Source organism: Hylobates moloch, unplaced genomic scaffold (genome assembly GCF_009828535.3).
Source record: "Hylobates moloch isolate HMO894 unplaced genomic scaffold, HMol_V3 SCAFFOLD_2, whole genome shotgun sequence".
Classification (NCBI taxonomy): domain Eukaryota; kingdom Metazoa; phylum Chordata; class Mammalia; order Primates; family Hylobatidae; genus Hylobates; species Hylobates moloch.
In genome coordinates this window covers 161,519,073-161,544,445 of record NW_026652277.1, presented here as the reverse complement: position 1 = coordinate 161,544,445, position 25,373 = coordinate 161,519,073, and the positions used below count along the sequence as shown (strand labels likewise).

General features: G+C 40.5%; 1 protein-coding gene across 1 annotated transcript in view; it reads right to left on the bottom strand.

Annotated features, from left to right (window-relative positions):
* The window catches only part of ZC2HC1B (zinc finger C2HC-type containing 1B), a 73,970-nt gene extending 49,013 nt beyond the window's left edge, over positions 1-24,957 (bottom strand). The window contains exons 1-4 of the mRNA XM_032160834.2: positions 24,864-24,957; positions 4,792-4,853; positions 3,005-3,124; positions 2,341-2,479 (exon numbers count right to left, since the gene is read on the bottom strand). Coding sequence (XP_032016725.1) covers positions 2,341-2,479; positions 3,005-3,124; positions 4,792-4,853; positions 24,864-24,891 — 349 coding nt within the window. The 5' untranslated portion in view covers positions 24,892-24,957. The remainder of the gene's footprint in view (positions 1-2,340; positions 2,480-3,004; positions 3,125-4,791; positions 4,854-24,863) is intronic.
* Between the last annotated feature and the right edge of the window lie 416 nt (positions 24,958-25,373).

The following is a 25,373-nucleotide window of genomic DNA, read 5'->3' as shown; positions in this document are numbered from 1 at the left end:
CACTATACCTATTCATGTATAATATAAGAACCTTACAATATATGTCCATTTTCCTCACTCAACCTTGTGCTATTGTTTTCACACATTTCACTTCCATGTTATAATACCCATTATATGCTATTATTTATGCTTTAAAAAGTAACTAGTAACCCATAGTTGATATTATCCCCAATGGAAAACACAAGACAAGGATGTGTTTTGCCACTCCTATTCAATATAGTATGAAAAGTTCTAGCCAGAGGATTTAGGCTCGAAAAAGAAATAAAAGACATATCAATTGGGAAGGGAGAAGTAAAATTATCTCTGTTTCAGGTGACATAATCTTATTGTATAAAATCCTATAGATTCCACAAAAACATTATCAGAAATAATATTATAAATGAATTCAGCACAAGTTACAGGATACAAAGTCAACATATAAAGATCCGTTACATTTTTATACACTAAAAATGAACAATCTGAAAAGAAAGTTAACAACTCCATTTATAATAATGTCAAAATGAATAAAATACTTAGAAATAAATTTAACCAATCAGGTGAAAGACTTGTCCATTGAAAACTACAATATTTTGCTAAAAGAAATTAAAGATGTAAATAATAGAAAGATATCCCATGTTCATGGATTGGAAAACTTAATATTGTTAAGATGACAATAGCACCCAAAACATTCTATATATTCAGTTCAATCCCTAACAAAATCTCATTATAATATTTTTACAGAAATAGAACAAAAATCCTAAAATTCACATGGACTCTCAAAGGACCTTGAATAGCGAAAACAATCTTGAGTGTATTTTGCAGAATTCAAACTTCCTGATGTCAAAAATTACTAGAATGCTACAGTATTCAAAACAGTTTGGTACTGGCGTAAAGACAGACATATAGATCAATGGAATAGAACAGAGAGCCCAGAAATAAACCCTCAAACATATGGTCAGGTGACTTTTGATAATGGTGCCAAGATTATTCAATGGGGAAGAAAAGTCTTTTTAACAAATGGTACTGAGATAACTGGATATCCACATGCAAAAAAACAATGTTGGAAATTTATATTACACACAAAAATTGACTTAAAATAGATTTTAAAAAATCTAAACATAAGAGCTAAAACTAAAAGAAGAAAGCATGCGCAAGCTTCATGACGTAGATTTGGTGATTAATTTCTGGATATGACATCAAAAACACAGGCAACAAAAGAAAAAACAGATACACTGGACATCATCAAAATGAAAAACTTTTGTGTATTAAAGGCCATTATCAAGAGACAGAGAAAAAGACAGTCCACAGAATTGGAGACAATATTTGCAAATCATGTATTGTATCTGATAAGATTAACATTGATATATTAATAACCTTATATTAATATTTATGTTAATCTCATTGAGATTCTAGCCCTAACTTTCAGTTTACAGAAAGATGAGATAGAGGAAAAAATTTAACAATATGACTAAATAAGTGGAGAAATACAGAACATGAGACATTCTAAAGGATAAATAGCCTGGTAGGGATATTGTTCAAGATTTAATAAAGACCGAAGAGATAACAAAAGGTAATATGTAAACTGTGATTGGATACTGGGTTGTGGCTGAATATGGGTGAGAAGAGAGCTTTAAAAAACATTGTTAAGGTAATTGGGAAAACATATTAATACATATCAAGTGTGATAATAGTATTGTGATTATGCAAGAAAACGAACTCATACTTAAGAGATGCATGCTAAAATAGCTAAAGATAAAGTATTAATGATGCTTGGAACTTAATTTTAAATGGTTCTGTCAAAGAAAAAAAGAGAAAGGAGAAATTATGGCAACAGCGTCAACAATTGCCAAATTTCAGTGGAGGGCATGTGTACTATTCCTTCCTCTTTTCTGTAGATTTTTAAATTTTCAAATAAAATGTTTCCAGTAAAAAAAGCTGTGGGCCACTAAATTGTACAGCTTCAAATGGTTAAAATGCTAAATTTCATGTTTTGGGACTTTTACCCGGAAAAAAAAAAAAAAAAAAAAAAGAGCTGTGGGTATCTGACACGATGGGGCTGTTGCAGAGTTGGTTAGCTTGCTCTGCATAGCTCCATACCTATCAGCTAAGAGGTGTCTGGTGTTTCTTGGAGTTATGTAATACTACAGCACAGCTACAGTGGTGTTCCCACATTGAGACAGAGTTAGGAGGAAACACAGAATCTTTATGCAGAATTAAAAAAATAGGATAAGTTTACTTTTACATAATTAATAAAGTTACTTCTATGTAATTGTTATTGTCAATTTCAGAGTGCATAGAGGGCATGATGCTTTGGTCAAAAGTCAAGCATAGCCTCAAAAGCAACCCAAAATGTCCACACACCTGGGTTCAAGGATGGAGGGGGTGGAGGTGGGAGGGGTCGGCCTTCTTTAATGGCTAGCCTACACTGCTTTGCTGATCGGATTGCGTTAATAAAGTCTTCATGTTGTTGTCTCCAGTTAGACTTCCTCGCAGGTGGAGACTGTAAAAAATAAAACCAACAAATAATACCCTAAACTGTATACCTCTCCATTACAATTTTGTTTAAAGCTAGAATTTGTGAATTCACAGGAAACAGAACTGTGAAAATTGGGGAAAAGGAGAGTTTGTTTTTCAAAAGTACTCCTTAAAGAGGTTTGGAAAATACAGTAATATAATTTGCAAGCCACAATAGTGAGGGAAAACACAAAAGAAAAATCAGAAAAATAAAGAAACTATAAAACTTTAAAGAAAAGCAAATGTAAGATTAAAAGTGACTTTCTTCTCAGGTTAATTGCTAGATTTAAAGCCACTCTAATGAAAACATAAACAAGATTATTTTTTGCTACATCTGGAAAATATCTGAAGTATATTTGGAAATCTAAGTAAGCAAGATTATAAAGAAAATAGTAAAGGTTGATTACAGTTACATTACATTACTGCATTATCAAGCAAAAATGAAACCAGAAATAGGCCTTACAGTACCGCAGAATGTAATAACAAACACTAAAGAAGATATCAGGAGTACCTTGGATTGCGGAGTCTTCTTCACAGTAGGAATGTCAGTGCCCTGTAATCTTTGCTTCAAAGAATTGAAAGGTTTACGTTTTCTGTTGAAGAGTTTTTCACATATTGGTCCATGCCTTTCCTAGAAAACGAAGAGTAGGGATTGGAATTTCTAAAGTGCAGAATCAGTTTTTAATGCCTAGGCGTACCTAGACAGCCCCGACTCCAGGGACTATGTTTGCTCCTCAGAGCCTAGTTCATTCTCTAACAGGTCACGGCAGAGCAAATCCATCTAGCTCTTCTCATCCCATGTTACGTATAACTAGATATTGTGCTTGAGCAAAGACAATAAAATACCTTTATAGCTAAAAGACTTACTTCAAATTTGGGTTTATATATTTAACTCAAATGTGGGCAGTATGCTCTTTACTCCAGTCAGTAGTCCTTCAAGTATTCAACATTTCTGATACAAAAACTGAGGAGCTAACATGCAGAGCTTTGCCTGTGTACCGCCTGTATAAAATGTGCTACTGTGCCACTATGGGACCTTTGCCCTCTCCCTTCATGGATGTGTGCCACATAATAACCATCATTGACACAGTGGCTTTGTCAGACCCCACAAAATACAAGCTCTATAAAAATCACTGCACTGGCTAAGAACAAGCCATCCATTTTAAGCTGAAGGAGAGAGAAAGATCAAATCATTTGATCAATGCCCTCCATAGCCTAGAAATAGGCTTAGGAAATGAAACTCAAAAGTATCCAAGATGTACCTGACATTTAGAGATCCCTCTGCAAATGGAACCTCCCAGGTCTCAAACTAATTCTCAGGGGGTGTGGCTCCAGGCTGGCAAAGGCAGTGACACACACTGGTGGGCTACAGGGCCACAACCAGCCCCGCAAGCTCTCCCTCTAGTTTCAGGAAGCTCTAACCACAGTTAACTAAAAGACAGCTATTTCGTTTTTTAAATTCTCCAGAAAAATAAAACCTACAACCTCATTTTATAGTCTTTTGTCCCAAACGTAGTCAGGCTTACAGTCCACATCCTTTAAGTTCCAGAAAAGTCTCCTTTATCTAAAATGTCCCAACTGACAGCTGTATTATCATCTTAGATTTTCTTTTTGAAAAAAATCATCTTTCTTGGGAACCCCTTTATAATATTGGGGCATACCATCTATTTAATTCCCTAATTTTGAAATGAATCAAGCTTTTATTCAACTTTATAGCCATCAATCAGGGGACTTGACATGCCATTAGCTTGAATCTGGACAACAATTAGATCTTGGAACAGGACTTACATCCATGTATCATTTTGTTCAAATGGTATAAAACCCCTCAAATTTGAAGGTTCTGTATACGTGGCAAAGCAGAAAACAGGAAGGTTAAAGGACTTGTCAGGATTAGTGACAAATTTGCGGCTAAAAGCCAAGTTTCCAGATGTCTAAAATTCAATGCTCATTCCTCTTGACTAGCTAATTTCCCTGGTGCTTTGGCCTTGAAATTTGAATTTTTGATGCTTAAAGAAAATGCGGAAAAGCCAAAACCTCTTGAGGGATCATTGACGATGCCAAGAGACTTCCATCTGGCATCATTTCAGGAGGACCATGTTTAACAGGGTCGCTTTTGAATGAGGCAGCATCAATCTGCCTCAGTGTTCTCTGGGCCCACCAGCCATAGGTTATGTACTTCTCCTCTTCCCTTGCTTCCCCTCCACATCTGTCTTTAATCTTTGCACTGCCGCCTCCTCACTGACTTGACAGTTCATTTAAGTCCAATGAAACACATCTACAAAATGTCTTTATGTTTACCAGAACATCTGCTGCAAAACGTCTTCCACAGACTTCACAGGGAAACAATTCCTGATTGCCATCTGTGTAAAATTCAAGAGTACATTATGTTAGTTTCATGGAATTGCCTGGCTGAGAAGAAATGACTGACTGGAGGTGACCTCAATAGCTTGATATCCTCACTCTCTTTTCCCTCCCCACCAACTGCTTCTTCCCCTTGGGAAGACCCTGTGTAAACTCACCTGTGTTTTCCTTTCCTGATATAAACTCCTCACTTCACTAAACAAGTAAATTCCATATCCTTCAGGCAACCAGAGTATAATTATTTGATTTAATATTTAATATATTCTTACATGAAGTGCCTGACAACTTTGCTTGAGATACAGGCAAAAAATACCTTAGTATAAGGGCAGTCATAAATAATCCAGTGGTAACATCTTTGGGATTCCTACGAGAATGTAAGTTCCATGAAGGCTGAGACTGTGCCTATTTTATGCCCAATGCAAGTGCTTAACCCATAGTAAGGTACTCAAGGTACTGGTTGAATGCATGGGCCAAGCAAGAATTGAATTTCTAACATAGAAACAATCATTCATTCGATAAATAGATATTGGCTATATGCAATTCTGTGGAAATATTGGGAGAAATCATACATGGGACCAGCACAGAAAAAAAGTATGCAGATAAATTAATGACATTAGAAAAGTATCATGAGAAAAGCAAAATATTATGAAATTCTGATAAAAGGTTTTTTGTATTACTTCCTTTTGGTTCATCAGGAGTCAAATATGTTAAGATTTAAAAAGCACTTTGATCAAAGCTATGATGCCTTAGGTTAATAAAAACAGCAGTTTGAGGTCTGAGCATAGACTTTACATTAGACCAGCCATCTGGGCTTTACTCTACATGCAAGGAAAGCAACAAGAGACATTAAGTTGGAAGAACCTAAACAGAGCTGTGGAAGATGGATGTGAGAAAGGCAAGAAGGGGCAAACGGATTGCGAGTATAGTGGGAGAAGAGCGGAGTTTAGTGAAAAAGCTGCAGGTGGGTCAGGTGTGCTGGCTCACGCCTGTAATCCCAACACTATGGGAGGCTGAAGCAGGAGGATTGCTTGAATCTAGGGATTTGAGACCAGCTTGGGCAACATAGGGAGATTGTGTCTCTACACAAAATAAAAAATTAGCTGGGCTTGGTGGCTCGCGCCTGTGATCCCAGCTACTCAGGAGGCCGAGGTAAGAGGATCACTTGAGCCCAGGAGGCAGAAGTTGCAGTGAGCCATGATCATAACACTGCACTCCAGCCTGGGAGACAGAGCAAGACCCTGTCTCCCCCACATACACACAAAAAAGCTGAAGGTGGAGGCCTGAAATGGAAAGGAAATAGGAGATGAGTGATTCTGTATCAAAGAGTCAACAGCCTGATTAGATTTGTGGGAGTTAGGAGGTGGCAAAGAGAAAAGAATGCTTGAGGACTATTCTATCTTTAGAGGCAGAAGGACTGAGAAGATGCTGGGAGTGTGGGATAGAAACAGGAAACTGGAAAAGAAGGGCCATCTTAGGAAGAAAAATGACTTCAGCTTTGGAAACACTGAGTTGAAATAGAGTTGTTCGGCCAGCAGGATGGAAATGAGGGAGGTCAGGGTTAGAGACACAGATGTAGGCTTTGAGAAATGAAGTAAAGGCATGATATTGCCAGGGAAGAAGTCATGGAAAGAGAAGTGCAGAGATGATCCTTAGGGAAACTTATATTTAGGGCCAAGAAAATGATGATGATAAGCCAGGAGGAGAAACAGGAGAGAACAGGGTCATGGAAACCGAAGGAAGACAGTTTGAAAAAGGAAGACCTAGTTAACAGGAAGCAGATGGGTAGCCTGCTACAGACGTTGTTGATTTAAATGATTTCTTCTCACATCTGCTAATTGGTATTGTATTTTCAACACAGGCCATCCATCACAGCACACACAAATACCTCTTGCCCTCCCTGTTCTTTTGGAGCAGTTTGTAAAACTTCATTTAAATATGTATATATAAATATATATAAAATATGTATACATATTTTTAAGCAAGGGTACCACAACCTGAAAGTACTCATCTTGATTATAAAACTACTGCTGCTCTTTCTAAAACACTAGTGAAGGATAACCTATTTTTATGAATATTACAGTAACATTTGTGTGGTGTTTTCCTATGTTATCTCATGTGATCCTCACAGTGACCGTATGAGACAGGGTTAGTACTATTTTTATTTTACAAATGAGAAAACGGAGGCCCAAGTAGGTAACATCTCTAAGACTGCAGGTAGTAAGTGGTAATACTGAGACTTGAATTTGAGTCTCTTTCCAAGTATTAAGACTATTAATTCAACCATCACTACAACTAGAGAGATGTTAGTACTCACCTGCAAAGCAACTAGAAATCCCTAGAGGATCAATGACCTCTGGTTGAAATCAGTGAGTCAATGAATTTAAAATACTGACAGATACAAATGATATGATTCAATTCAATACTTGGATACAGATGGACCACCACATTCTGAACCGTATTCAACTCAGAAGCTTGAGTATGAGGAAGGAAGGGAACACTTACCTAGCCAGCTGAATCAAACAGGGAGATCAATGTGGTCTGCAGTGTTTGTTTCTGTGTATTGAATCACATGGAATATGTGATTGCTAGAACATTAAAAGAACCTTTTGAGACTTCTAAAATGCTTTCAGTAGGTGAACGGTTAAACAAACTGTGGTACATCTATAGCCTGGAATACTGCTCAGGAATAAAAAGACCACTTTTTTTTTTTGTTTTTGAGACAGGGTCTCGGTCTTTCATCCAGGCTAGGGTACAGTGGGATGATCACGGCTCATTACAGCCTCTACCTTCTGGACTCAAACAATCCTCCCACCCGAGCTTCTTGAGTAGCTAGGACAACAGGCATGTGCCACCACATCCAGCTAGATTTTTTATTTTTTGTAGAGACGGGGTCTCACTATATTGCTCAGACTGGCTCGAACTCTTGGCCTCAAGCAGTCCTCCCACCTTGGCCTCCCAAAGTATTGGGATTGCAGGTGTAAGCCACCGTGCCCAGCTGAAAAAGAACACCACTGATACATGCAATAACCTGGATGGATTTCAATGCTGGGTGAAATGAGCCCATCTTCAAAGGTCACATACTGTGTGATTTCACCTGCACAACTTATTAAAAAATGACAAAATTAGAGAGATAGGACACAGATTAGAGACTGTAAAAGGATAAAGATGAGTGGGAGTGGGGTGGAAGGTGGTTGTGATTCTATGGGGTTAGAATGAGGGAGATCTCTGTGTGATGGAATAGTTCTGTATCTTCACTGTGAGGTGGTTTTGCATGTTATCAAATGGTACAGACTGTGAACACAACTTGTACTAATGTCAGTTTCCTGGTTTTGATATTGTACTATAGTTATTTAAGATGTAACTTAGGGAAAACTGGGTAAATGGCATCCAGCATCTCTCTGTGCTATTTTGTAACATTTTGTAAAACTATAGTTATGGCAAAATAAAAAGTTTAAAAATAATATCTAGGGGTCAGCAAACTGTAGCCAGTGGGCCAAATCTGACACTTTTTTTTGTAAATAAAGTTTTATGGGAACACAGCCATGCTCATTTGTATACACAGAATTTATTGCTGCTTTCCTGCTCCAACAGCAGAGTTTAATACTTTCAATGAAGGCCATATGACCTGCAAAGCCAAAAATTATACTACTTGGCCTCTGACAGAAATAGGTTGCCAAAAATTGCTGAACCATTTTTATATTAATTTAAAGGAATTTGTGGGAGAATAACATGGAAAAATATTAATGAAACATTTTGTTCATATATTTACTAATAAAGACTGGAAGGGCACACACAGAGTAATTACTTTGGGTATGAATAAAGATGAATATTACTTTTAGTTTTCTGTATTTCCAAACTTTTAGTGAAAATTATGCATCACTATTTTAAAAATCAGAACAAATAAGTGCCTTTCAAAAAATAAAAAGAAACCCTTTGGAAGAAAATGTTCTAAAACAATGAGTATCACCTCAGAGATTTCTTTTTCCTCTCGATCTGGAATCATACTTGGTAAACTATTATAGTGGCTATTATTTCTAAACATTGGTTTATAATCTTTGAAAATGTTAAAAATGAGTAACAGAAAGTAATCTGGGAGTGATAAAGCTCTGTTTAACACATCAAAAATAAAACATAGGCCAGGAATGGTGGCTCACAACTGTAATCCCAGTATTTTTGGGAGGCTGAGGAGAGAGGATTGCTTGAGCCCAGGAGTTCAATACCAGCCTGGGAAACACAGTGAGACCCTCATCTCTACAAAAAATTTTTAAAATTAGCCAGGCATGGTAGCATGCACTTGTGGTCCTAGCTACTCAGGAGGCTGAGGCCAAATAATTGCTTGAGTCCAGGAGGCTGAGGTTGCAGTGAGCCATGATTGATTGTGCCTGCTGGGCAACGGAGCTAGACCCTGTCTCAAAAAAAAAAAAAAAAATCAGGGACAACTTGAGCAGGAAAAAAAAACAAAAACGAAAACAAACAAACATTACAAAGAAGCATAGAGAGAATTAGGGTTAGATTAAAATTGAAAAAGTTTTACTTTTGACCAGATATTCTCTTTCTTGAGCTGGAAGTTAAGAATGCTTTGTAGAGAACTAAGCTATCCACATTTTCTTAAAGGAGCATGGTAGAGAAGAAAAAAGGAAGACACTTTCTCATTCAGATGCCTGCAAATTACAGCTCTTAAGTTCTTTGCAGTCCAGAACATGCAAATGTTTAGCAATATCAACATCTTCCTTGGCCCTATGGCAAGGGGGTGGAATAATGGCCTCAACTTACCAATAAAATTTATCTCAGGAACATGAGTCATAAGATAAGAAGTAGAATTAAGACTCAGTTAGGATAGCAGATCCTACCTAATTTAGATCTTCCCATCTAATTTTGCTTTCTCCCTAAACCCCAATAAAGCTATAGTAAAGGGACAAAGGGACATGGAAACATAGGGCAGGGAGGAAAGAAAACAAGAAACCTAAAATTTGGAAAGCTAATAGACATTGTAACTGACTTGGAGGACTTAAAGCAACACCAAACTCTACTTCCCAAACTAACAGTAAGGGAGAACTGAGAACCATCCAGATTCACACTACAGACTCTTAAAAGTCACAGGAACTCCTGGACAGCATGTACCTCTACAACTGGGGCAGGTGAATGAGGAGGAAGAGACTGTCAAAATATGGAGGACCAAGGGGAAAGCTGTTTGAAAGAAGTTAAGACTCCTAGATCGCGCCCCACCCCCAACCCCTGCCCCACAACACAACTCTCCTGCTCCTTGGATAAATGCCCTTCCCCGTCTCTAGGTGATTCTACTTTCTGGAAAGGAAAAAATAAGCAGTCTGTGCATTAGTCAATATGAGGCACATCTGAAGGCATGAGTACTACAGCAAAAACAGATAGGTAGGTATAGATACAGACATACATACAGTCAATTCTCATTATTTTTGGTAGTTAAGTTTTATAAAGTCACTGTGAGCACTGAATTAGCAAATACTGAACTGTGGCTCCTAGGGGAAATATAGGGTTAGGTTCCTGTGAGTCTCTGGTCACAACATTTTTGTTAATGGATCAATACAAAACCTTGTTTTATGCATGTTTCTGTTTAAAGACACCTTTTTATAGTGTTGATTCAGTGATGTTGAACTCATGCCAATAGCGCTGTAACTCATGACTGAATGCTTACCTAAAGCACATATTTTCTCCTTAGGGCAAATCACAGCCTTGAGCTTAGGAACACTAGACAGCACTTCAGCACTGTTCTAGGCAGCCTTTCCCCCTCCCCTTCCACCTTTGAGACAAGGTCTTGCTCTGTCACCCAGGCTGGAGTACAGTGGTGCGATCTTGGCACACTGCAACCTCTGCCTCCTGGATTCAAGCGATCCTCCCACCTCAGCCTCCCGAGTAGCTGGGAGCATAGGCCCACACCACCACACCTGGCTAACACGGCCATTTTAAACAGTGAAATCACCAAAGAAAAAGCACAAAAATGTGGAAAATGTGGCATTAAATAGCCCATGGAAGGAACTTGAGTACATTACGAGCACTAAAACAAGAAAGTAGAGTATTACCTTGTTCAACCTCCGCTGGGAAACTGTGCTGGATGACTCAACTTTTTTATCACTATGTGCATGTCTGCAAATGACTGTAAAAGTGCCACAAGTACTGATGTTAGGGTTACAAGTAAGTTTTAGCAAGTAGGTAAATTTGCAAACAGGGAATCCATGAATAACAAGAATCAGCTATATATGTATGCATGTCTATATATACATGTATACAGGTACATATATACAATCTAGTGATTAATTTCATGAATAGTGATACTGAAAGCAGAGAATATCCACATGCCCATCTTCTTGTACTTGGCTTAGAGGACTCTGCTTGCCAAACCCTTACCCTCAGGGCAAAATGTAACTTCTCTGGGGATCAAATTATTCCACTAGCAAGTATGTAAAGATACTGATATTGGGAGATTCCCAAACAGCTCACTCAGACCACCCTACAATACAGCTCAGTTATGAAATACTGCTCACTTGTTCATTATTTCCATTTTTTTCCTCTTCCAATCTTAATGATGAGCAAACAGACAAGAATTTCCAAAGATCTGAAGAATGTCTCTAGCAGGTAAGTCCAAAACAGCCAAAAAAAAAAAAAAATTAAAGGAAAATTATAACTCTTAGAAATTAAAAAAGTCTTGCTGGGCACAGTGGCTCACGCCTGTAATCCCAGCACTTTGGGAGGCAGAGGCAGGTGGATCACCTGAGGTCGGTAGTTTGAGACCAGCCTGACCAACATGGAGAAACCCTGTCTCTACTAAAAATACAAAAATTAGCCAGGCGTGGTGGTTCATGCCTGTAATCCCAGCTACTGAGGAGGCTGAGGCAGGAGAAAAGCTTGAACCCAGGAGGCGGAGGTTGTGGTGAGCCAAGATGGCGCCATTGCACTCCAGGCTGGGCAACGAGAGCGAAACTCTGTCTCAAAAAAAAAAAAAAAAAAAGAAATTAAAAAAATCTTTAGGAGAAAAACTCAATAGAGAGTTGAAAGATAAAATTAGGAAAATCTCCCAGAAAGTAAAGTAAAATGGCATAGAAATGGGAAAGAAACAAGCAAATTAGAATACCAGTCCAGACAGGTCTACTCCAAATAATACTTCAAGAGAGAAAAAGGAGAAAATACAAGGAAGAGAATAAAAATAATTTTTAATTATTTCCAAAAAAGAAGGACATAAACCTCCTGTGGTGGTTAATACTGAGTGTCAACTTGATTGATTTGAAGGATGGAAAGTATTCATCATGGGTGTGTCTCTGAGGGTGTTGCCAAAGGAGATTAACACTTGAGTCAGTGGGCTGGGAAAGGCAGACCCACCCTCAATCTCGGTAGGCACCATCTAATCAGCTGCCAGCAAGGCTAAAATATAAAGCAGGCAGAAAAATATGAAAAAAACTAGACTGGCCTAACCTCCTAGCCTACATCTTTCTCCCGTGCTGGATGCTTCTAGCCCTTGAACAGCAGACTCCAAGTTCTTCAGTTTTGGGACTCAGACTGGCTCTCCTTGCTCCTCAGCTTGCAGATGGCCTATTGTGGGACCTTGTGATCATGTGAGTTAATACTTAATACATTTCCCTTTATATATGTATTCCCTTTATATATATTTCCTATTAGTTCTGTCTCTCTAGAGAACCCTGACTAATACAGATTTTTGTACCAGGAGTTCCAGAAGAACAGAATATTAAGAATGGAGTTCTTTCATTGGTTTGGGGTTTCTGGAGTTGGCTGCTTAATATAATTAGACCCAAAAATGCTAAGGACTCTACTTCTAATAGTATGGAGAACACTGATAGACTTTGGCATGAACTGTTTAGTGAGTTACACAAAATAAATGCATTTGACCCTCCTGATTCATTGCTCATGAGAGGCAAGGAGTTTAGTGACTCTATACATAATACCTTTGACCATATGTGGAGAACCAAGGAACATAATGAAGCTGGTTGGTTGCTCCTAAGTTCAGGGGACAAAGTAATGAAAGAAAATGATGAATTCGGGGATTTTAACTCCCAGCTTCAGAAGCAGATACTGAGCCTCAAATCTCCTAAGATTGCACTGAGTGAGAGTCTTATCTCCTGTAGAGAAAGAGCTGAAATTGTGGAAAAACAGATACAAGCTCTTATCATGCAAGTGGCTGGCCTGCAGTGAAAGGTGCATGCACAGCCTTGCCAGGTGTCTACTGTTAAAGTGAGGGAATTGGTTAGAAAAGAATGGGACCCTGCAACTTTGAATGGGGACATATGGGAGGACCCTGATAAAGCTGGGGACACTGAGTTTGTAAACTCTGATGAACATTTTTTGCCAGAAGAAACAGCTTCCCCATCCCCAGTAGTGGCAACATCCCTTCCCTGACCCATGCTGCTGTCAGCCTTTCCACCTTTGAGGAGATAAACCCTGTGCTGCCTGAGGCAACAGTGATGGCCTCCCCTGAGACAGTTGCCAGGCAAGATAATGTTGATTCTCCTCAGAAACCACCTCCAACACTTCTGTTTGCTTCTAGATCTATAGACAAAATTCCCGTGGGGCCCTAGAGGTGAGGTTGAGAATGAGACCCATGAGGAGGTGCGATACACTTGAAAAGAATTGTTTTCTAACTTATATAAACAGAAATCTGGAGAACAGGCATGGGAATGGATATTAAGGGTGTGGGATAATGGTGGAAGGAACATAGAGTTGGATCAGGCTGAATTTATAGATTTGGGGACACTAGTAGAGACTTTGCATTTAATGTTGCAGCTCAGGGAGTTAAAAAAAATTAAAAATTCTAATAGTTTATTTGTTTGGTTAGCTGAAATATGGATTAAAAGATGGCCCACTGTGAGCAAGCTGGAAATGCCTGATCTCTCTTGGTTTAATGTAGAAGAAGGGATCCAAAGGCATAGGGATGGTGGAGTGGATTAGTCACTTTAGACCTACTCATCCCATCTGGGAGGGTCCAGAAAATATACCCTTGACCAATGCCTTGTAAAACAGATTTGTGAGGGCAGCACCTGCATCTTTGAAGAGCCCTGTAATTGCCTTTCTCTGCATGTCACATCTAACAGTGGGATACACAGTCACTCAACTACAAAATTTAAAAACAATGGGAATAGGCCAGGTGCAGTGGTGGCTCACGCCTGTAATCTGAGCACTCTGGAAAGCTGAGATGGGCAGATCACTTGAGGTCAGGAGTTCAAGACCACCCTGGCCAATATGATGAAATCCTGTCTCTACTAAAAATACAAAAATTAGCTGGATGTGGTGGTGAGCACCTGCAGTCCCACATACTCAGGAGGCTGAGGCAGGAGAATCCTTTGAACCTGGGAGGTGGTGGTTGCAGTGAGCCAAGATTTTGCCACTGCACTGCAGTCTGGGTAACAGAAAGAGGCTTCATCTCAAAAACAAAAAAATAAATAAGAGAATAAGTAAATAAATTGATATGATTTGGCTGTATCCCCACCAAACTCTCAACTTGAATTGTATCTCTCAGAATTACCACATGTTGTGGGAGGGACCCAGGGGAAGGTAAATGAATCATGGGGGCTAGTCTTTCTCATGCTATTCTTGTGATAGTGAATGAGTCTCATGAGATCTGATGGGTTTTTCAAGGGTTTCCACTTTTGCTTCTTCCTCATTTTCTCTTGCTGTCACCATGTAAGAAGTGCCTTTCATCTCCCACTATGATTCTGAGTCCTCCCCAGCCATGTGGTACTGTAAGTCCAATTATACCTCTTTTTCTTCCAGTCTCAGGTATGTCTTTATCAGCAATGTGAAAACAGACTAATACAGTAAATTGGTACCAGTAGAGTGGGGTGTTGCTGAAAAGATACCCGAAAATATGGAAGTGACTTTGGAACTGGGTAACAGGCAGAGGTTAGAACAGTTTGGAGGGCTCAGAAGAAGACAGGAAAATGTGGGAAAGCTTGGAACCTCCTAGAGACTTGTTGAATGGCTTTGACAAAAATGCTGATAGTGATATGAACAATAAGGTCCAGGTTGAGGTGGTCTCAGATGGAGATGAGGAACTTGTTGGGAACTGGAGCAAGGGTGACACTTGTTATTTTTTATCAAAGAGACTGATGGCATTTTGCCCCACCCTAGAGATTTGTGGAAATTTGAACTTGAGAGAGATGATTTAGGGTATCTGGTGGAAGAAATTTCTAAGCAGCAAAGCATCAAAAGGTGACTTGGGTGCTGTTAAAAGCATTCCATTTTAAAAGGGAAATAGAGGATAAAGTTCAGAAAATTTGCAACTTGATGATGCAGTAGAAAAGAAAAACCCATTTTTTGAGAAGAAATTAAAGCCAGCTGCAGAAATTTGCGTAAGTAGCAAGGAGTCTAATGTTAATCCCCAAGATCATGGAAAAAATGTCTCCAGGCCATGTCAGAGACCTTCACAGCAGCCCCTCCCATCGCATGCCCAGAGGTCTAGGAGGAAAAAGTGGTTTCGTGGGGCAGGGCCCAGGGTACCCATATACAGCCTAGGGACTTGGTGCCCTGTATCCCAGCCACTTCAGCTGTGGCTGATTGGGGCCAATGTACAGCTTGGGCTATGCCTTCAGAGGGTGGAAGCCCCAAGCCTTGGCAGCTTCCACATGGTGTTGAGCTTGTGGGTGTACAGAAGTCAAGAATTGAGGTTGAGGTTTGGGAACTTCCCCCTAGATTTCAGAAGATGTATGGAAATGCCTGGATGCCCAGGGAAAAGTTTGCTGCAGGGGTGGGGCCCTCATGGGGAACCTCTGCTAGGGCAGTGAGGAAGGGAAATCTGGGGTTGGAGCCCTCACACAGAGTCCCTAGTGGAGCTGTGAGAAGAGGGCCACTGTCCTCCAGACTCCAGAATCGTAGATCCACTGACAGCTTGAACTGTGTGGCTCAAAAAGCCAAGGACACTCAATACCAACCCATGAAATCAGGCAGGAAGGAGGCTGTACCCTGCAAAGCCACAGAGGCAGAGCTGCCAAGACCTTAGGAACCCTCCTCTTGCATCAGCATGACCTGGATGTCAGACGGAGTCAAAGGAGATCATTTTGGAACTTTAAAATTTGACTGCCCCGCTGGATTTCACATTTGCATGGGCCCTGTAACCCCTTTGTTTTGGCCAGTTTCTCCCATTTGAAATGGCTGTATTTACCCAATACCTGTACCCTCATTTTATCTAGGAAGTAACTAGCTTGCTTTTGATTTTACAGTTCATAGGTGGAAGGGACTTGCCTTGTTTCAGATGAGACTTTGGACTGTTGAGTTTTGGATTAATGCTGAAATGAGTTAAGACTTTGGGAGACTGTTGGGAAGGCATGATTGGCTTTGAAATGTGAGGACATGAGATTTTGAGGGGCCAGGGGCAGAATGATATGGTTTGGTTGTGTCCCTACCCAAATCTCCACTTGAATTTTATCTCCCAGAATTCTTGTGTGTTGTGGGAGGGACCCAGAGGAAGATAACTAAGTGGGGGCTGGTCTTTCCCATGCTATTCTCATGATAGTGATTGAGTCTCATGAGATCTGATGGATTTATCAGTGATTTCCACTTTTGCTTTTTCCTCATTTTCTCTTGCTGCCACCATGTAAGTAGTGCCTTTTGCCTTCTGCAATGATTCTGAGGCCTCCCCAGCCATGTGGAACTGTAAGTCTGATTAAACCTCTTTTTCTTCCCAGTCTCAGGTATGTCTTTATCAGCAACATGAAAACAGACTAATACATAAATTTAAAAAACAAAAAATAAATATAGTGGGAATATTTGGATCCTGAGGTGGCAGGGGCCAAGTGGCAGCACTCAGCCATCAAAGGCAAAGTGGACGTAGCTACTGTAATGGACTGCAGAGGCAAAGTGGCAACAATCAGAATAGTCTGACACATATAGAGCTCTGGCACTGACTAATCACAGTGTTTCTAGAAGTGAAATTGAAAGGAAGCCTACTTACTGCATTTTTACTTAATTTATATAAGCAGAAAACTTCTAGGTTGAGTAGACAAAAGACTAATCTGAATTATAAAAACAGAGAATCATGGCCCCTTAATTTCCAGACTTGAGCCAGTTTACGAACCCAGAGCTGCTTGAATGAAGGGCAGGCCAGGTCCCTTTGAAAAAGGTCTCCATTACACTACTGACAATTTATGCTGTTAATCTTTGTCCCATCCTTCCCCAAGAAGACCTCTGGCCTTGTACCAGGGTAATTATGCATTGGGGAAAAGGGAAATGATCAGACATTTTGAGAACTACTGGACATTGACTCTGAGCTGATGATTCCAGGGGACCCAAAACATCATTATGGTCCTCCAGTTAATGTATGGGTTTATGGAGGTCAGGTAATAATGGAGTTTCAGCTCAGGTCCGACTTACAGTGGGTCCAGTGGATCCCTGGACTCATCCTGTGGTCATTTCCCCAGTGCCAGAATGCAAAATTGGCATAGACATACTTAGCAGCTGGCAGAACCCCCACATTGGCTCCCTGATTGGTTGGGTGAGGATTATTATGGTGAGAAAGGCCAAATGGAAGCCATTAGCGCTGTCTTTACCTAGAAAAATAGTAAATCAAAAACAGTATCACATCCCTGGAGAGACTGTGGCGATTAGTACCACCATCAAGCACTTGAAAGACTCAGGGTGGTGATTCCTACCACATCCCTGTTCAACTCTCCCATTTGGCCTGTGCAGAAGACAGATGGATCTGGAAGAATGACAGTGGATTATCATAAGCTTAACCAAGTGGTGACTCCAACTGCAGCTGCTGTACCAGATGTGGTTTCATTGTTTGAGCAAATTAACACATTTCTTGGTACCTGGTATGCAGCCATTGACTTGGCAAATGCCCTTTTCTCCATTCCTGTCCATAAAGCCCACCAGAAGCAATTTGCCTTCAGCTGGCAAGGCCAGAAATATACCTTTACTGTTCTACCTCAGAGGTATATTAACTCTCTGGCTTTGTGTCATAATCTTACTCAGAGAGACCTTGATCACTTTTTGCTTCTACAAGATATCACACTGGTCCATTACATTCATGACATTATGCCGACTGGATCCAGTGAGCAAGAAGTAGTAAACACACTGGACTTATTGGTGAGATATTTGCGTGCCAGAGGATGGGAAATCTGATGAAAATTTAGGGAACTTCTTCCATAATAAAATTTCTAGGGGTCCAGTGGTATAGGTCCTGTTGAGATATTCCTTCTAAGATGAAGGATAAGTTGCTGCATTTGGCCCCTCCAACCACCAAGAGAGAGGCACAATGTCTAGTGGGTCTATTTGGATTTTGGAGGCAACACATTTCTCATTTGGGTGTGTTAATCCGGCCCACTTATCAAGTAACCTGAAAGGCTGCCAGTTTTGAGTGGGGTCCAGAACAGGAGAAGGCTCTGCAATAGATCCAGACTGCTGTACGAGCTGCTCTGTCAATTGGGCCATATGACCCAGCAGATCCAATGGTACTTGAGGTGTCAGTGGCAGATAGCGATGCTGTTTGGAGCCTTTGGCAGGCCCCCAAAGATGAATCACAGTGGAGGCCTCCAGGATTTTGGAGCAAGGCTCTGCCATCTTCTGCAGATAATTACTCTCCTTTTGAGAGACAGCTCTTGGCCTGTTACTAGGCTTTGGTGGAAACTGAACGTTTGACTGTGGGTCATCAAGTCACCATGCAACCTGACCTGCCTATCATGAACTGAGTGCTTTCTCACCTATCTAGCCATAAAGTGGGTCATGCATAGCAGCATCCATCATCAAATGGAAGTGGTATATACGTGATCGAGCTCAAGCAAGTCCTAAAGGCACAAGTAAGTTACATGAGGAAGTGGCTCAAATGCACAAGGTGGAGACTCCCGCCACCTTGCCTTCTCTCCCCTAGCCTGCACCAATGGCCTCATGGGGAGTTCCCTATGATCAGCTGACAGAAAAAGAGAAGACTAGAGCCTGGTTCACAGATGGTTCTGCACAATATGGAGGCACCACCCAAAAGTGGACAGCTGCCTTTCTAGGACATCCCTGAAGGACAGCCCCTTCCTAGGACATCCTTGAAAGCGGTGAGGGAAAATTTTCCCAGTGGGCAGAACTTTGAGCAGTGCACTTGCTTGTGCACTTTGCATGAAAGGAGAAATGGTCAGATGTGCGATTATATACTGATTCATGGGCTGTTGCCAGTGGTTTGGCTGGAAAGTCAGGGACTTGGAAGAAGCATGATTGGAAAATTGGCGACAAAGAAATCTGGGGAAGAGGTATGTGGATGGACCTCTCTAAGTGGTCAAAAATTGGAAGGATATTTGTATCCCATGTGAATGCTCACCAACTGGTGACATCAGCAGAGGAGGATTTTAATAATCAAGTGGATAGGATCACCCGTTCTGTGGACACCACTCAGCCTCTTTCCCCAGCCACCCCTGTCATCGCCCAATGGGCCCATGAACAAAGTGGCCATGGTGGCAGGAATGCAGGTTATGCATGGACTCAGCAACGTGGACTTCCACTCACCAAAGCTGACCTGACTACAGCCACTGCTGAGTGCCCAATTTGCCAGCAGCAGAGACCAACACTGAGACCTCGATACAGCACCATTTCTCAGGGTGATCAGCCAGGTTGATTATGTTGAACCTCTTCCATCATGGAAAGGGCAGAGGTTTCTCTTCACTGGAATAAACACTCACTCTGGATATGAGTTTGCCTATCCTCCATGCAATGCTTCTGCCAAGACTACCACCCATGGACTCATAGCATGGTTTATCCACTGTCATGGTATTCCACACAGCATTGCCTCTGACGAAGGCACTCACTTTACAGATAAAGAAGTGCGGCAGTGGGCTCATGCTCATGGAATTCACTGGTCTCACTATGTTCTTCATCATCCTGAAGCAGTTAGATTGATAGAATGGTGGGATGGCCTTTTGAAGTCACAATTACAATACCAACTAGGTGACAATACTTTGAAGGGCTGGGGTAAAGTTCTCCAGAAGGTCGTGTATGCTCTACTACTCCACAACAGAGGTAAGGAAGAGTAGGCATGGAATACAGGAGATCTATTAGGGTGTCTCTTAGTATTACCATGTCCTGTGATTCAGGTCAATGGGAAACTACAACAGCCCAATCCAGGCAGGACTACAAATGGCCCAGACCCTTCAGGAATGAAGGATTGGGTCACTCCACCAGGAAAAAACCATGACCTGCTGAGGTGCCTGCTGAAGAAAAAGGGAATACAGAATGGGTAGTAGAAGAATATAGTCATCAATACCAGCTATGACCATGTGACCAGCTGCAGAAATGAGGACTGTAATTGTCATTAGTATTTCCTCCTTTTGTTAAAAACATGTTTGTGTCTGGAAAACATCATTCTCAGTAAACTATCGCAAGGACAAAAAACCAAACACCGCATGTTCTCACTCATAGGTGGGAATTGAACAATGAGAACTCATGGACACAGGAAGGGGAACATCACATTCCGGGTACTGTTGTGGGGTGGGGGGGGGGGGGGGGGACAGCATTAGGAGATATACCTAATGCTAAATGACGAGCTAATGGGTGCAGGAAATCAACATGGCACATGGATACATATGTAACAAACCTGTACATTGTGCACATGTACCCTAAAACCTAAAGTATAATAATAAAAAAAAAAAGAATAAAAAACAAAAACAAAAACAAAAAAAAAACATGTTTGTGCATGTACACACTTGTACTAAGAAGGTATCTTCATTTTATTTACTTTTTCCTTCATCATGTGACATGAGATTTATTGACTTCACATCAGCATTTAAGTATTAACTTTATGTAATAGTATTTGGGTTGGGGATTGGTGCATTTCTGGTTGTATGAAGGATAGTTGTATTACGCTAGGCATAATTATTACCTTATTATTGTCTTTATTTGAAGATTATGTATGATCTCAGGACATGGGTATGGGTTGAAGTTGACAAGAGGTAGACTTGTGATGGTTAATACTGAGTGTCAACCTGATTGGATTGAAGGATGCAAAGTTATTGATCCTGGGTGTGTCTGAGGGTGTTGCCAGAGGAGATTAACATTTGAGTCAGTGGGCTAGGGAAGGCAGACCCATCCTTAATCTGGGTGGGCACCATCTAGTCACCTGCCAGCGCAGATCGAATCTAAAGCAGGCAGAAAAAAAAGGTGAAAAGACTAGACTGGCCTAGCCTCCTAGCCTACATCTTTCTCTCATGCTCGATGCTTCCTGTCCTCAAACATTGAACTCCAAGTTCTCCAGTTTGGGCACTGTACTGGTTGTCCTTGCTCCTCAGCTTGCAGAGGGCCTATTGTGGGACCTTGTGATTGTGAGTTAATACTTAATAAATTAGATCTATCCTATTAGTTCTGTCCCTCTAGAGAACCCTAATACACCTTTTGATTTAAAAGACTCAGTAAAATGGAAGTTTCAGAACACTGAAGACAGATTCTACAGACTTCCAAAGAAAAATTAGATACAAACAATCAGCAATCAGGATGGCTCCAGATTCCTAAAAAGCAAAATTGGAAATGGAAACGAATGGAAGAAACCCATTAAACTTCTGAGGTAAAATAATCTACAACCAAGAATTCTATATTCAGTCAAGCTGTCAATCCAACATTAAGTGTAGAATATATTTCCAGACATCCAAGTTCCCAAAAAGTCTACATCCCCTGTACCCCATTTCATGAATTACTGGAGGACGTGATCCACAAGCATGTGAATGAGATACAGGAAAAGGCAATTATACACTAGATAGTGAAAAGGGAATTCCCAGTATGATAGCTGGGCACAACAACCAAAGAGCAACCAGTCGAGGTTTGAGGTGTGTGATTAAAGAGACAGACGTGTTGAGGGCTATCACGACTAAGATATTCACTGCCTTCATAATCTCAAGATAGTGTATTCAAGGAAGTCTGGTTCCCATTTTGTTCTACACTTGACATGTTTGGCCATATTCTAATAAAGTGCCTGCTCTCCCTTTCATATCCTGATCTCTAGATCAGTTGGAGACACTCATTTCACCCCATAGGAAGGTTCTGCATTGATCTTGAGAGGTCAGGGTGAGTTTAGAAACAGAAAATATAAAACAAGAATGCAATCCTCTAAGCATATTTCTGCAGATCCTGGACGCCTAAACTGTGACTTGTTCCCTAAAACTCACTCATCACCTTGCTCACTGACATCTAAACATGGGTTCTTGTAAACTCTAGAAGTGGAAGTCAGACCCAGGGACTGTTCACAGTTCATCTTCCCTAGGATGCTTTCATCTAATTGGTAGCAAACACTGCCATCATAAAGCTAAGTTTGTTTTTTTCAGTTGTTCAAAATGAAACAAGATGTTGTGTTTAAGGATACTATACAAGTGGCTTTAAAAAAGAAGGAAATACTTAATGCAGGTTGAGTATCCCTTATCCAAAATGCTTGGGACCAGAAGTGTTTCAGATTTTTCTCAGACTTTGGAACAAGATATCATGGGGATGGGACCCGAGTCTAAACACTTTATTTCATATGTCACCTTACACACACAGCCTGAAAGTAATTTTATGCAATATTTTAAATATTTTTGTGCATGAAACAAAGCTTGTATTAAGTACTTATTCGTGGTATTTTCTATTTGTTGTCTCACTTTGGCACTCAACGTTTTGGATTTTGGATTAGAGATGTTCAACTTGTATGGCAGCTGGATAGTATGCAAGAATTACCTGAGGGGAAAGAGTGAAATGAAATCAAGGATGGATTCACAGGGGACTTCTATGTTCTATTTCTTAACTTGAACAGTGGCCCTGTGTTTGCTTTAAAAATTCTCCTGTAAGTTTCACAATTAAAATGCAAGGCCATTAGAATTTCTACCTTCTCTGCCCTTTAACTGGAACAAGACTGATAAAGCATACCAATGTCAACCCACATGAAGAAGTAACATAAAAGTATTGAAAATATAACAGTGAAGCTACAAGAGGTTAGAGTTCTTTCAACTGAGGTGACTTGATGACATCAAAATGGAGATGTAGATACAGGGCATCACAGGTAATCACACAAGCGGTAACTGCACTTCAGACACTTAGACTTGTAAAGTAACAGTACAGACAGTCCTCAACTTATGATGGTTCAACTTAACAATTTTTCCATAATGGTGAGAAAGCAATATGTATTCAGTAGAAAGTGGTACAATCCTCTCGTGATGCTGGGCGGCAGTAGTGAGCCACCACTCCCAGTCAGCCATGTGATCACGAGGGCAAATTGATAACTCTACAGCGTGCTGTATTGCCAGATGATTTTGCACAACTGTGGGCTAATGGAAAGTATTCTGAGCAAGTTAAGGTAGGCTAGGCTGAGCTATGACGTTCAGTAGGTTAGGTGTAGTAAATGCATTTTTGGCTTACCATGTTTTCAGCTTATGGTGGGCTTATCAGGGCATAATCCCACCACGAGCATCTGTGGTACTACGATATCCAAGTGGTTTTACACCAGTCACAGGCAGTACTTAAACAAAATAGGTGGGCCGGGTGTTGGTGGCTCATGCCTGTAATCCCAGCACTTTGGGAGGCCAAGGCAGGCAGATCATAAGGTCAAGAGTTTGAGACCAGCCTGGCCAACATGGCAAAACCCTGTCTCTACTAAGAATACAAAAATTAGCTGGGCATGGTGGTGCACACCTGTAATCCCAGCTACTCGGGAGGCTGAGGCAGGGGAATCGCTTGAACCCGGGAGCTGGAGGTTGCAGTGAGATGAGATCGCGCCACTGCACTCCAGCCTGGGCGACAGAGCAAGACCCGTCTTGGCAAAAAAAAAAAAAGTTTAAGATACAAATTCTTCGAGATTTTGCCCCCTGCCTGGGATCTCTTAGGCCTTTCTCTCCTCCCTAACCCCAGTGAGTCTAGGCCCTGCTATGGTTCTTTCTACGTTTAATTCTTTTCTGAAATCTTTCCCATCTATCCATTCATTCATACACTACTTTGTGACTGTATACTGAATGCCAGCCACCCTTCCAGACCTAAGAATAAAGCAATAAATAAAACACTGCGCCTTCAGGGTTTGTCCTGCGAGAGGAGACTGAAAAACAGTCCTCTGCGTCAACAGATGTTGTGGAGAACATAAACCAGGGAGGGAGGGTCAAGGATGCAGGGGAGGGATGCGTGCACTATTTTTAAATACGAGCTCAGGGAATAGCCTATAGTGAAGGTGACAGCTGAGCACCAACCATGAGGAAGGTCTGTCTGCAGTGAAAGCACTTCCGGGGGAACAGCAAGTACCAAGATTCTCATTACAAGTGGTACTTACCACAGTGATAGTATTGCCAGTTACATTTCACTGCACCTATCCTGCCTCCTCAGACCATGTGGCTCCTGAAGGCAAAAACCCTCTGATCTCTTGGGCTCCCAACATTTAGCATGGAGCTTTTATGTTCAGTTCCCAATCATCATTTATAGATTTTTAGAGAACCAAGATATCAGAAAATTCATTTAAAGTATCATGAATTTGTTCTTCAGAATAAAATTAAAATATTTAAGTTTGGAGTATAATCTGCCTAAATCACAATATGCTTCATCAAGACTCATGGCCTAGTCTTTTTCTCTTAATTGCCAAATATATAATATATGGATTTAAACACAGTGAAGTAAAGTTAGCACCTCATAAAACAGAATTTGAGTAACATGACAAAGAAACATCCAATGACTATTAAGACTCTTACCGTTTTTGAGAATCTTCAGTTGAGACAGCTATCAAAATAAATGGCCAATCCTTTTAGTACTTACATTCTCAATATTGACATAAACCATCATCTGACCCTTTACTTCACAGGTTGGCATTTAAATACATTCTCTCCAGTATCCTACTTCTGCAATGACAAGCTCTTCAGTCAAGATTTTTTTCCAGCCAATGTTGGTAGAATACCTAATGCCATCAGTTTTGACAACTCTTTAAAAATCCTACAATACTTAGATTTAAACGGATCACACATGGTAGAACAAGCTAATACCTACCAGCTTTGGAAAAGCCATAAACAAATGATTACAGATGAAGGCATTTTCTAATAATTTAGATATCAAGTGCAGCTCACCTGCCAAAAATGGTTCTGCCCCAGCCATTCTGTTCCTAACTCAGAGCAACAGTGTTCAAAGATTTTTACAGCCCAGTCCAGATAACAACATACTAGGTCAAGAACATAAACCAGGGCCACGAATCTGTTGCAAGAAGTCACAGTTTACCAAATAATCAACAATTGTGATGATGTCACTGCCTAAACCTTGAAAAAGTTTAAATCAGTTAAAACAAAAATCAACTCATCAAAAACAGAGAAAGTTTTCAACTATGTATTTTAATCAAGTATGAATGGTTCCAAGCATTAACTAATGTTGAAAAGACAAACTCTCCAGTTTAAACTGAAATAAATATTTCTGATTTTGAACTAGGGACTCATTGAAGCCAAATAAGTTTTCTTATTTCCTTGACTATTCTGTTTCCTGCCTTCACTGTTCCTAAATCCCAAAAGCAAGTCATCCAGTAATATAACAGGAAATATGAATCTTAAGAACCTTAATATTCAGTTTTGCCACACTTTTGAAATAGT